The sequence below is a fragment of the Meles meles genome, chromosome 1 (genome assembly GCF_922984935.1).
Source record: "Meles meles chromosome 1, mMelMel3.1 paternal haplotype, whole genome shotgun sequence".
Classification (NCBI taxonomy): domain Eukaryota; kingdom Metazoa; phylum Chordata; class Mammalia; order Carnivora; family Mustelidae; genus Meles; species Meles meles.
In genome coordinates, this window is record NC_060066.1 from 184,175,080 (window position 1) to 184,189,642 (window position 14,563).

Consider the following 14,563-nt stretch of genomic DNA (forward strand, 5'->3'; position numbering starts at 1 on the left):
AAACCTGTATACTGCTGAAAGGTAATAACTGCTAATCCAGATTTCTACAGTTAAAATTTCTATGAAAAATGAAGGTTAAATCATTAGGTTTCTACAGAAACAAAATCAGAGAGAATATGTTACTAGTACACCAGTATTATAGAGGGAATTTTTCAGATAGAAGGAAATTATCTAAATTATCTTGTGCAGGAAAGAATGAAGAACACCAAAAGAGTATGTCTGTTGGTAAATCTAAGTGTGTATTGAGTGTTTACAAAAATACAACAATAGCAGTTCTGTTATGTAACACAATGCCTTTGAGTCTAAAATACTATAGAAGTTAAAAGACATGACAGTATAAGGATAAGGCAGGAAGAAATATGGTTGACCCTAGAACAGTGTGTAGTTTAGGGGTGCCGATGCTGCTGCTTCCCGCACAGTTGAAAATCTCTGTCTCTGCCTTTGACTTCCCCAAAATCTAACCAATAATCTGCTGTTGACCAGAAGCCTTACTGATATCCTAAATAGTTCATTAATACATGTTGTGTTATGTTACATGCATTATATACTATTTTCTCCAGAAAAAAGCTAGAGAAAAGAAAATGTTAAGAAAATCTTAAGGAAGAGAAAAATACTTTTACAGTACCGTACTGTATGTTTATTTATTTTTAAAGATTTTTATTAATTTGAGAGAGAGAGAACATGCATGAGTGTGATATAGGGAGAAGCAGAGGGAGGGGGACAAGCAGACTCCCAGCCTGATGGTGGGGTTCAGTCCCAGGATCCCAATCATGACCCAAGCTGAAGTCAGACACTCAAATGACCAAGCTACCCAATCACACCTATTTATATATATTTTTAAATCAAACTCTCTGCCCAACATGGGGCTTGAACTCAAAATACTGAGATTGAGTTGCATGCTCTACCTACTGAACCAGCCAGGCACCCCAGTAACTGTGCTATGTTTATCTTTTTTTCTTAGGTTTTTTTTTTTTTTTTTTTAGTGGGAGGAGAGGCTGGGGGAGAGGGAGAGAGAGAATCTTTAAGCAGGGTTCATGCCCAACCCTGAGATCATGGCCTGAAACTGACTGAGCCATCTAGGTGTCCCTGTGCTGTGTTTATTGAAAAAATTCTATATATAAGTGGATCCATGTGGTTCAAAGCCATGATGTGAAGGACCAACTATATATACAGTTAAAGTCTTTGCATTGCACTGGAAGTGGTGAAAGTACTAAGTCAAGAACATATTATAATATTTAGGGCAGTGGTTCTTTTTATACATCAGCATTTGTCACAATAAGTAGGAGGTCTTGTTAAAACCCAAATTGCTGGGCCTCACCTGAGAATTTCCGGTTTTAGTACGTTGAATTGGGGTCTGAAAATTTGAATTTCTTTGTTTTTGTTTTGTTTTGTTTTGGGTTTTTCTTAAGGATTTAAAATAATCTCCACACCAGTGTAGGGCTTGAGCTCAACCCTGAGATCAAGTCCCATGCTCCACTGACTGAGCCAGCCAGGTGCCCCAAAGATTTTATTTTTTTGAGTAATCTCTACACCCAGCATGGGGCTTGAATTCCTAACTCTAGGATGAAGAGTCACACACTCTACCAACTGAGCCAGCCAGGCACCCCTGAAAATTTTCTAACAATACTCAAGATACTGGTAATATTATTATTTCCTACAAGAATAGTAAAAGAATATAAAGTAAATAAGGAGGGGTGTCTGGGTGGCTCAGTTGGTTAAGTGGCTGCCATCACCTCAGGTCATGATTCCAGGGTCCTTGGATCAAGCCTCACATCGGGCTCCCTGCTCGGCAGAGGGCCTGCATCTCCCTCTCCCTTTGCCTGCTGCTCTGCCTACTTCTGGTCTCTCTCCATCTCTCTAATAAATAAATAGAATCTTTAAAAAAAAAAAAGTAAATAAGGAAAAATAATATATCCAAAAGTAGACAAGAAAGGAGGAAAGAAATGAATAAAGAAGTGAGAGGGAAAACAGGAAAACAAATATGTACTTAAATTGGGTTATATTGGTCTCCTGGGTGGTTCAGTTGGTTAACCTCCCTTTGGTTCAGGTCATGATCCCAGGGTCCTGGGATGAAGTTCCACATCAAGCTTCTCTGCTTCTTCCTCTCCCTCTTTCTGTCTCTTTCTCTCTCTCTCAAATAAATAAATAAATTAAAAAAAAAAAAAAAGATTGAGTTCTGTTAGGAAATAAATGTAAATGTACAGAATTTTCCATTTAAAAATCAAAGATTATCAGACTGGATGAAAAATAAAATTCAGCCGTGTGCCGCTTACAAGAGATATATCTTAAAGAATTAGACACGCACACACTTAAAGATTTTATTTATTTATTTTAGAGACAGAGAGTTGTGGAGGGGAGCAGAGGAGAGGGAGAGAGAGCCAGAAAGAACCTCAAGCAGACTCTGGGAGCCCAATGTGAGGCTCGATCTCACAACCCTGAGATCATGACCTGAGCCAAGAGTCAGACACTTAACCAACTGAGCCACCCAGGCACCCCACCCCACCAGAGATACAGCTTAAAGCACAAGACATGTTACTGAAAACAAAGATATTTTATTATGCAAAAGGATCATTTCAATAAGAAATAATACTAAATTTATATATGCTTCAAGTGCTGACAAAACTCAAAGGAGAAATGGACAAGTCCTCAACCAAAGAGGAAGATTTTAACAAATATGTCTCTTTATAACTCATAGAAGCAAATCAGAATCAAAACATAATTATACAAATCCCATTAAATATATAGAAGATTTGAACCAGGAAATTAGGAAGTTTGTTCTACTTGAGACATATATGTACATACACATACATATACATACATACACATACTTAACAATTGCAGAATATGCTTTTTTAAAACAGGATTTATTTTAGAGAGCGAGCGGGAGAGTGTGGGGGAGAGGGGCAGAGGAGGGAGAGTCTAAAGCAGACTGCTGAGTGTGGAGCCTTTCTTGGTTCAATCTCTTGACCTTGAGATCATGATTTGAGCCAAAACCAAGAGTTGGACACTCAACTGACTGTACACCCAGGCATCCCCCGAATATACCCTTTTTATGTGCACATGGCATATTTACCAAAATTGATCATGTAATACTGATTTATGCTAGACCATAAAGGAAGTCTCAGCAAACTTTGGAAGACCAACACCATATAGTATATATTTTCCAGCACAGTGGAATTAAGGTAGAAATAATAGCATATAGATGATCAGATAATTACCCAAAGTTTGCATATTAAGCAGTATAGTTATAAATAACCCAGGGATCAAGAAGAAATCCTAATAGAAAATACTTTGAATTGATGACAAATAGAAATATGAATTATGAAAGCCTGTAGAAGGCGTACAGTTGAAGTATTTTTTTAAAAGATTTTATTTATTTACTTGACAGAGATCACAAGTAGGCAGAGAAGCAGGCAGAGAGAGAGGAGGAAGCAGGCTCCCCACCGAGCAGAGAGCCCGATGCGGGACTCGATCCCAGGACCCTGGGATCATGACCTGAGCCAAAGTCAGAGGCTTTAACCCACTGAGCCACCCAGGCACCCACAGTTGAAGTATTAACCTTAAATGTGTATACTAGAATAGAAGAAGAATTGAGTATTAATGATTTAAGCATCTAGATAAAGAGCAAGACAAATCTGAAGAAGACAAAGGTAGTAAAAAAAATAAGTCAACAAAAAGAAGCTGGTTCTTTGTAAAGATTTGTTGGTTCTGGCCAACATGGAATAACAGGGCCTAAATTTACTCCACTACCCGAAACAACTGACAAAGTAGACAAAATATATGAAACAGTGGTTTTCAAGAGATTGGGCCATAACACAGACCTCCCTGAGAAATTGTGAACAAATAAGGTCAACCCTATGATTGTCCTAGCTTACTGTTTAGAGAAAGTTTCTAAAGCCCAGAGGTCTCACTGAGTGGAGCCAGGTTGGGAGATCATGGAATCGCCGAGGTGGCTAGAGTTCACAGGGCACCATATTAGAGAGGAGAAAGCTACACCAAGAGAGAATTCCAGGGATATACTGAGGATGCCCCCTGAGTCTTCAGTTGGTATTTATAGTGCATGAGTAAGGAAGGCTAGGGAAAGAACCACCTGCAAGGATTAGTGTAGAAAATTACTGATACTTCTGGAGGGCCAGGCATACTTACTGTTCAAAAGTGAAGGTCTTCATAATTCACAGGTCATTAAGTAAAGTACTCGGGATTTTGATTCAGTAGTGGAATAAAATTAACTCTAGACTAAAATTGTGCTCTGGTCCTATCTACATACCTTCAAAGCAAAACTCAAAAGGATTGGTCTGTTTTCAAGTAATTCTAATTTTTAAATTTGATTTGAAGTTTCTTAGATGTAATTCAGAGACCATTATAAAATTTCCCCTTTTAAAGTTACAGTTAGTGGTTTTGGTATATTTACAAGGGTGTGCAACCATGAACCACCATGTAATTCCGGAATATTTTCATCACCCACCCTGGAAAGAAAAGCCTGTACCCATTACCATTGATTTCCTATTCATCCATTTCTTGTAACCGTTAATTTACTTTTTAATTCTGTGGATTTTCCTATTCTGGACATTTCATATAAATGGGATCATATAATATGTAACTTGTTATGTCTGACTTCTTTCACTAAGCACATTTTTCAAGGTTCAGCCATGTTACAGCATGTATCAGTATTTTATGCCTGTTATCAAATAATTTAACTGTTGTTCCAGAATAAAGCTCAAGAAGGTTTATAGAAATACAAAAATATCTAGCACTTATCAGTGTAAAATTAACAATGGTCTGGCACCCAATAAAAAATTACCAGGCTGGCAAAGAAGTAGTTAAAAAAAAAAAGTTAAAAAAAAGAACAAAAAACAACCGTAATGAGGAGAAAATTAATCAAAACTGACCCAGAAATAACACAGATGATAGAATTAGTATAAAGCAACATAAACAATTATCATAAGCCAAGATATAGAAATAACCTATCATTGGATGAATGGGTAATGAAACTGGGGGGTACGTGTGTGCGTGCATGCATGTGCACGCACACACAGAATGGAATATTATTTAGCCATGAGAAGAAAACCCTGCCATTCGAGACAATGTTGAATGGACCTTGAGGGTATTATGCCAAGTGAAATGTCAGGCAGGAAAAGACAAATACTGTATGATATCTTTTATATATGGAATCTTAAAAGGCCTAATTCATAGAAAGTAGAATGGTAGTTACCAGGGGCTATGGGACAGGAAAAATGGAGAAATGTTAGTCTCAAAAGGTATAAACTTTTCAGTTATAAGATGATTAAGTTTGGGGAATCTTTTGTATAGCATGGTGATTATTGTTAACAATATTGTATACATGTATACATGAAAGTTATTAGGTAAGTAGATCTTAAAAGGAAATGGTAATTATGTGAGGTGATGGAGGTGTTAAAGCTATGGTGATATTTAATTTGCAGTGTATAAGTGTATCAAATGAACACATTGTATACCTTAAACTTACATGTTAATTATATTTTAGTAAAGTTGGGAAAAGCCCAGTTTTTATAACTGTATTCCATAGAGGAGTAAAAGGATATGTTGAACATTTATGTAGACATATGAAAGATACTCTTTTAAAATCCAAATCACACTTCTTGGAGATACAAATTATGTCTGATTTGAAAAATACGGTGGGTGGAATGAACAACAGATTAGACATTGTAGAAGGAAAGACTATTGAAGATAAAAAGTTAGACAAAATGAAACATGGAAAGACTAAAAAAGTTATGTAGAATATTCGTGTGCTGTGGTAACAACTAGAAATCTGGATCTACAGAAAAGAATTAGGGACCAGAAATGGTAACTATGTAGGTAAATATAAAGCATTTTTAAAAAAATTTAAATCTCTTTAAAAGATAATATACTGCTTAAAGCAAAAATAACAAACATATTGTGGGTGTATAACATTTAGAAGTAAAATACAGGACAACAATAGTATTCAGGCAGGTAGAGGAGAAATGGAAGTATTACCAAACAAATGTTAAACATAAACTTTAAGAAAGAAACCTAGCTATCATTCATAAGTGATAGGATTTTTTATGTGGAAAATTCAAAAGAAATCTACAGATAAACTCTTAGAATTCATGAATGAACTTAAGTTCTTAATAGAAGATCAGTGTTTGACTTTAGAAATCAATAGCATTTCTGTGTATAAGTCAGACAATTAGAAAATAAGAATAAAGAGATAATAAAACTTACGTTAGCATTCAAAAACATTAAATACCTAGGATTAAGTGGAAGATGAACTCTACACATAAAATTATAAAAAGTTACTGAGAGAAAATGAATATATAAATAAATAGATACATAATTTTTCATAGGGAAGATTATTGTAAAGAAGTCAGTTTTTCCTCAGTTTATCTACAGATTTAATATCCCAGTCAGAGGTCCACAATGCTTTTTTGGGGGAAGAGACGGGAATAGAAAATGACCAGGTTTTCTTAAAATATAAATGAGAATATGGGGCCCCTGGGTGGCTCAGTGGTTTAAGCCGCTGCCTTCGGCTCGGGTCATGATCTCAGGGTCCTGGGATCGAGCCCCGCATCGGGCTCTCTGCTTGGCAGGGAGCCTGCTTCCCTCTCACTCTCTCTGCCTGTCTCTCTGCCTACTTGTGATCTCTCTCTGTCAAACAAATAAATAAAATCTTTAAAAAATATATATATATAAATGAGAATCCAAGTGGCAGATGGTAGTTGAAGATAATGTTGAAAGAAAAGGTACCGTAGCAGGGTGCCTGGGTGGCGTAGTCGTTAGGTGGCTGCTTTAGCTCCAGTCATGATCCCAGAGTCCTGGGATCAAGCCCAGCATCGGGCTCCCTGCTCAGCGGGAAACCTGCTCCTCCTTCTCCCACTCCCCCTGCTTATGTTCCCTCTCTTGCTGTGTCTTTCTCTCTGTTAAATAAGTAAATAAAATCTTTAAAAAAAGAAAAGGTATGGTAGAGGATTTATACTTCTAGTTATCAAGAGTAAACCTACAATAATTGAAAGAGTGGTATTGGCATAAGACCAATAGACTTCCGGAACACAACTCAGTGGTGTCTCTCAACAAATAGTGCTGCATTACAAAGGAATTAAAGATGTAAGAGCAGATATTAGTGTAAAGCTTTGTGTAATCTTTTAGCTGATTTTACTGTAAAAGGACAGAAAAGGATATACATTGTATGATTCCATTTATTTATTTTTTTAAAAAAGATTTTATTTATTTATTTGACAGAGAGAGATGACAAGCAGACAGAGAGGCAGGCAGAGAGAGAGGGGGAAGCAGGTTTCCTGCTGAGCAGAGAGCCCGATGTGGGGCTAGATCGCAGGACCCTGAGACCATGACCTGAGCTGAAGGCAGAGGCTTAACCCACTGAGCCACCCAAGCACCCTGTATGATTCCATTTATACTTAGTTCAGAAAACAGATAAACTAACCAATAGTGGCGGAAGTTTGGTATAATGGGTGCCTATGTCTGAGAGGGGGATGGGTAATGACTAGCTGGTTAATGATTGGGAGAGCACATGAACTGGCCTAAGGAGTGCTGGTTGTGTTGTGTATCAGAGGTTCTGTGGTCTGTGGACACCTAGGTAACTAAGACCCTTTTTAGGGATTCCATGAGGTCAGACTATTTTAATGATAATACTAAAATATTATTTGACTTTTCCTTTATTTTTATATTTTCGTTGATGCAGCATAAGCAGTAGTAAATGTTAGCACAAATCAAGGCAGTGACCCTGAAGTGTCACTAATGACAGTATAATATACTGTCATTATATTCTTCACTGCCAACATGCCTCAGGATGAAAAAAAATACTAGTTGTTAAACTTAATGATATCCTTGGTGAAGCAGGAAAAATAGTTTCATCAAGTTGTGACCTTTGAATACATGTCTTTTTAATATTCTCTGTGATGAAATGGGAAGTATGCATAAAACACTTAGACTACATGCTGAACTACATTGGTTGCTTCAAGGAAGAACAGCCTTCTTCATGTGGTGTTTAAGTTGGATGTGGAGCTAGCTGCTTGGATCATTGTTTTTACGTGAAAGAAAAACTGACACTGATTATTCAGATTTGGCAGATGTTTTCTTGATAATAAACAAAGGGAGTTTGTCACCTCAAGGAAAACAATTGTCAGTATCCTTTGCCAGTGATAAAATTTGAACTTTTAAGCAAAAATGGAAGTTTGGAAAACTTTTATCCACCACAGCGAATATGATAGGAGATTTTAAAGACTACTTCTTTAAAGAGATCATTGGTGATATTAACAAGTATGGTGTTTTAATGTTGTATAATGAAATGTGTCAGTATTTGGAAGATCTGTATAATTTAGTGAACCAGTATTTTCCAGATGTCCAGTGCATGTTATAAAATCATGCTTGGATGAATGATCCCTTCACAGTACAAGGTGGAACAGAGGATTTCAATGTGACAGTATGAAAAATTTATTGGTATGTTTTTTCAGATCCACATTGCAACTAATCTTTAAAAAAATTTTTCACTTGTCATGTTTTGGTGTAGTATCAAAAAAGACCATCCACAATAATCTGAAAGTCTGTTAAAATATTCTTCCCTTTTCCAAATACATATATGTGTGATGCTGGGTTTTCTTTGTATTGTTCCACCTAAACACTGTACTACAGCAGATGGAATACAGAAGTAGATAAGAAAATCCAGCTGTTTCTGTTAAGCCAGGCATTGAGATTTACAAGAATGTAAAATAAGGGAACTCTAATTGTGTTTATTGGGAGAAAATATTTCTTATGTTACCATTTTAGCTGGGTTTATAATTGTTATTTTTAAATTAATAATACATTTTAATATATATTCCAATTATTATTTGGGGGGACATAATATGCCAATTATTAATAGATGTATCAGCACAAACAAGCTCCTTGACTCTTTGGTTTTTAAGACTGCGAAAGTGTTCTAGGATCAAAGTTTGAGAATAGGTCTATACTTTGTTCTAGATGGTGATTACATAAGTATGCCCATTGTAATAAACTAGTAATTTTTATTAAGATGTTTATCCTCTTTCCAGATAAAAATAGGGTATTAAGATTTTGTTCAAGATTTCTGACTTGAGTGGTACGTAACTGAGCATGGACAGGAGAGAGTGTGAGTGGCTAAGAAAATTACCATAGGGTGCTTGTAATTTGTTGGCTAGGAGCCCATAAGCTTGATTTTTTAAATTATTTTTATTAACATATAATACATTATTTGCCCCAGGGGTTCAGGTCTGTGAATCATCAGGCTTACACATGATTTTTTTTTTTTTAATGAAATTTATGTTGGAAATGTTTGCCAGAGTTTCCTTTATTTCCTCTTAGATTATCTTTTATTCTTTTCCCTGATTAGTTCCTAGGCATGTTACTGTTTCTAGCTGATGTGAATGGGGGACAGTTTGGTTTTGCCCTCAGTATAGAGGGATACATGCTTAGTTTTCTACATGTTTGGCCTCTTTTGGCAGATGTTTGTAGCCTTTAGCATGATCCCATTCTTAGCACAAACAGAAGGATGGTGATAGCTCAATTGGTTATTCAGTCAGCAAATATTAATTGTGTACTGAGTAGAAAGCACTATGTTGGTTATGATTACTTACTGGGGACTCAAGGAGCTAACAGTCTAGTAGTGGGTAAAAATTAGTTTTACCATAAAGCTAAATGTATTGTGCCATGGAAGTAGCAGCATTGAAAGGAAAGTTGGTTGTACCATCTGAATAGAAGCTTGAGGGATAATAAGGCTAGTTATCTGTTTTAAAAATATTCTTTGTTTCTAATTAAAAATTATAAGTCTTCAGAAATGCCTAGCCTCCTACTGGTTAATAGTTGTTAACAGTTTGATTTATAGTCCTTAGCATCCGATGTGTGTGTGTTAGCATCTTATTTTTGTTTAAAAGATTTGTTTAGAGAGAAAGAGCGTGGTGGGGGAAGGGCAGAGGGAGAGAAAGAGAGAATCTCAAATAGACTCTGTGCTGAGCTTGGAGCCTGATGTGGGACTTGATTCCACAACCCTGAGATCATGACCTGAGCTGATACCATGGGTCGGATATTTAACCAACTAAGCCACCTAGGTGCCCTATAATTGTTGCTATTTTTTTTTTTTTAAAGATTTCATTTATTTATTTGACAGAGAGAAATCACAACAAGGCAGAGAGGCAGGCAGAGAGAGAGAGAGGGAAGCAGGCTCCCCGCTGAGCAGAGAGCCCGATGCGGGACTCGATCCCAGGACCCTGAGATCATAACCTGAGCCGAAGGCAGCGGCTTAACCCACTGAGCCACCCAGGCGCCCAATTGTTGCTATTTTTAAAAATTAGATCACATACATATGATTTTGCAAGTACATTGTGGACAATTGAGTGTCCATTTTCAATAATATAACTACTATGATGCCTGTGATTTTTAAAAATTCCTTTTTTGTGTTCTTTTCAATGCCTAGTATTTTGATAGAAGAGAATAACAGTTTTCTTTAAAGCTTGAGTAAAAATAAATTTATACATTGTAGAAATACCTGTAATCTCCTTATTAAATGTTGATGAAAAAATTACACCTGATAGTATATTGAAGTTATGAACCTCTGGATAGGATATTTTTCAGTTTGAGAGTAATTTATTTCATAGTAAACGTGGAGTTAGCAGTTAAGGTCATGGAGTTGGGGTAGGAAAGACTACTAACATTTTGTCTTTCTGCTATATACCAACCCAATTTTTTTTTTTTTTTTTTTTTTTTGGTAGAGTTGCTTAGAAAGTACTCTTTACAGTGAGAACTTCTTATGCAGTATTTTTCTTTTCTAGGTAACACTGTACAACACTGATCAGGATGGTAGTGATAGCCCACGCAGCAGCCTTAACAACAGTCTCTCAGACCAGAGTTTGGCATCTGTTAATTTGAACAGTGTTGGAAGTGTGCATAGTTATACACCGGTAAGTCTTGATGAAGTTAACTTCTTTATTGAGTATTCCATTAGTGCTTAAAACTAAGACAGATATCATTGAAGTGTAAATAAAAAGTGAAGATGTGTATTTTTCACTAATCAATTCATTTAGCTTAGATAAGTAGAGCAGATTCCTACCTTGATAGTGTTTTAATTGGGTACTTATATTTTAATAGCTTAGCTACAGATAGGTGGTTATACTGTGTTTTATTATTTTGGTCTACTTTATCTGTTTTCTGTTCAAGTGAAAAGTAATTGGAATAGGGAAAAAAAAGTTGTATTTTAGTCTAGCAAAGCTATATTTGATGATACTTCACAGTCCTTGGTAAGAGTTTACAGAATGTGTATATCACCTTGTTTTCCATCTGTAGATCTGAGAAAGGAGTTCTACAAACCTCAAAGGTTAGGGTGACTTGGTACCCAATTGTTAACCAGTCTTGTGTTTTTAATTTTGGTGTGGTAAACAAAGCTATACTATAAAGGGACCTGTGTGTGCTGATTTCGTTACCTATTATAAGAACATGACCCTTGTGTTATCTGATACCTCTTTTCAAATCATCTGGCAACTGTCCTCCCTAGAAGACTTAGAGGCCAGGAGCCATATACTGCCACTGTACATTGGTTTAAATTTGATCCCACCAGATCACTCCCTGTTGCAGGATGAGTAAATAGGTAAAACCTTACACAGGACAAAGATATGTAAGGGAAGGGAATCTTAAATAAGAAAATAACACAAGGGAAACCAAAACTTAGGGAGCAGAATTAAAATTCACATTGAATGTAGGAAAACAAAAGGTGGCTCTTCAAAACTGTTATCAGTGCTCTGGGGGAAAAGACCTACTATATTCTTTCAGAATGCAGAAGTATCAGATAGAGCAATAACAGTTAATGTCAGAGAAGAAAATAGATCTGGAGAATTAAGAATTACAGGTTTCCCTGAAGAAGAAGCTAGAACAGTTGGTACAGAAGCAGTTTTCAAAGAAATAGAGATTATAAAAGTGTTACTGAGTTATAGGAAAAGTTGATGGGGGGGGAAACCTATATTTAGACCCATCACAATAAATTTTAAAATTTCAAAAGTAATCATCTATATAAATACTCTTGTAGAAGAAATTAGATGCATTCAAAGAAACACAGATCATACTTCTCTTCTATAATGCTAAATACCAGAGGATAATGGAATGATACTGCACATAGAGTTTTGAGAGAATAGATTTGGATTTATAAATATTATGTCCAGCCAAATTTGCATTCATATGTGAAATAAAGAGAAAGACGTTCCTTGATACACAGAGCTTAAAAAGCTTGCTACCTTTGTTTTCATGTGCCCTTCTGAAAAGCTTACCTTGTGGATCAAGAGGTAAACTAAAAGTACTCAGAAATGATGAAATCGTAATATAAAAGGACTAGTTGGAGCCATTGAAGCAAACTAAGCAGAGATTTAATGATTTTAAGTCATTTTTAAAATAATGCGAATGTAGAAAATCTTAACACCAAGAGTCCTGTATCACAAAATATAATACAAAGGAAAAAATTTGTAGAACTAGGTAACAGAAGAAAGAACAAAAATGTCTCTAATGCCAGTATGTGTAGGAAGGTTAAACTACTTTGAAAAGCTGGACATCACATACTGTGCTTTGTCCTTTAATGATGTCAAGTGGTCATCGAAGACTCTGTGAGCAGCAGGACAACACCAGCTGCTGTTCGGGCTTGCCACATGTGTATAGGTTGATCCTATCAGGACACATTGAGCCCAAATGTACAGAGACATTGTTTTTACTTATGTATAAGCCAGATGGATATGGTGCCTGCTCCCCACATCCCACAGGATGACACTGAACTGGAGAAGCCAGATGACAGACTTCACAAGTGGTGGGTCACTATAGTGAAGGGACAAATTCCATATTGCAGCTAAGCAGTTGTGACTCCCAGCTGTACCCTAAGAGAAAAAAGTAGAAAGTCCCCTGCCTCTCTGGAAATAGGGAGACAGTTAAGAAACTGACTCTTGGCAACTTCCTGTGGGTTAGACAGGTAGATGAGAAGCTGCCCCATGGCTGCCCCCTACAGAATAGAAAGGCAGATGAGAAATGGATGAGAATTTACTCCTCATAAGACCACTCACATTCCATGTTCCAGGATAATCACCAAGGCTTAGGTCATTCTGCCATTGAGCCTGGCCTGCAATGGCCTGTGTGGAGATGTGTAAGGTGCTGTGGTGGAGCCCTTTCCCTACACAAAATTCATTTATTTCTGTTACTGCAGATTTCTTATAAGCATCATTTTGAATGGCTGCATAAATTTTATACTGAGTATTCATATTTTAATTTTTCAAAGCACTAAATAAATGGCAGTTTACCACCCCTTGATATAATCTTTAAGATAGATACTGCTTATCTTTTTTTTTATTTCTAGTTGTGCTGCCTTCAGTGATAATTCTTATTTTTTAGGTATTTAGGGTGCTTTTTTTTTTCCTTCGCATAGTTCAAAGCCATGCTTTCTTGTTTTTCTCTGAATCTTCTTAATCTGTTACCCTCATTCCTCATTTCCCCTCAGTTTCATTAAAAAGTTTTGTGTGTTTTTTTTCCCTCTAGAAATGAAGAGTTAGGTGTATTGAAGCTCCTTGCGGCTTTGGACAGCACCATGCAACCTGACTCACAATACTCAGCAGTATTTGAGTTTAAATACTTAAAGATTAATTGAATAAATGAATGAGAAATGTTAGTAATATCACAGTAGAGTGGAGTTTGAGATGAAATTGCTTCAGTAGAAATCAAGATGCAGATTCTGCAGAAACTGGGAGGGTTCCACACCTAGCCTACCATTTATTTGTATGATCTTGGAAAGGTCATTTAAATTCTTTGAACTCTTTACCTCTTCTGTGAAATGTGGAGGTTGGGTTAGAGTTCTGTGGTTCTTCAGAATCCAAGTTAACACTTTTGTGGTCTTGTCTGTCATGTGTGCCTATCTTAACAGAAGATGGGAAAGCCAAGGGCAGGGACATTATTTCCCTTGGATTCTAGAAACTATTCTAATATTTTCAGTTATATATTTTATATAACAGACCAATTCTGATATATACAGCTAGTAAATTAGTAGTATTTTCTTTTAATGTTAGGTGACAAACCATCCAGAACCAGTCTCTCAGTCATTAACTCCTCAACAGCAGCCACAGTACAACCTTCCAGAACGAGACAAACAGCTGCTTTTCTCAGAATATAATTTTGAAGATCTCAGTGCCTCATTTCGGAGCCTTTATAAGTCAGTTTTTGAGCAGTCACTTAGTCAACAAGGTGAGTATTTTCTTGGGGGTGGGGGATTGTTTTTGTTTAATTGTAGTGTAATTGACATATATATTCTATTAATTTCAACTGGAGTTTTTAAAATACTGTTTTGAAAAGTAAATTTTTATTGAAAAATTTTTAAGAATTATTTTCACATAGCAGCTGTTTATTTCTTGAATTGAACAGCATCATTGTGGTGAGGATTGAATACTCTTTGTGCCTTCACTATACCCTGTATATATTCATATAATAATACAAAAATGCAGATAAATTTCATCTTGCGTACCCTATTCACTTACTAGTGGTGTCCTGGAGGAGTATGTATTGAAGAATTCTGACACTGCAT

General features: G+C 36.3%; 1 protein-coding gene across 3 annotated transcripts in view; it reads left to right on the plus strand.

Annotated features, from left to right (window-relative positions):
* Positions 1 to 14,563, plus strand: part of FOXJ3 (forkhead box J3) — a 147,772-nt gene that overhangs the window by 107,376 nt on the left and 25,833 nt on the right. For all 3 annotated transcript variants that reach the window (XM_046010439.1, XM_046010441.1, XM_046010440.1), the window contains 2 exons: positions 10,797 to 10,925; positions 14,052 to 14,226. In XM_046010439.1, the coding sequence (XP_045866395.1) occupies positions 10,797 to 10,925; positions 14,052 to 14,226 (304 nt within the window). The remainder of the gene's footprint in view (positions 1 to 10,796; positions 10,926 to 14,051; positions 14,227 to 14,563) is intronic.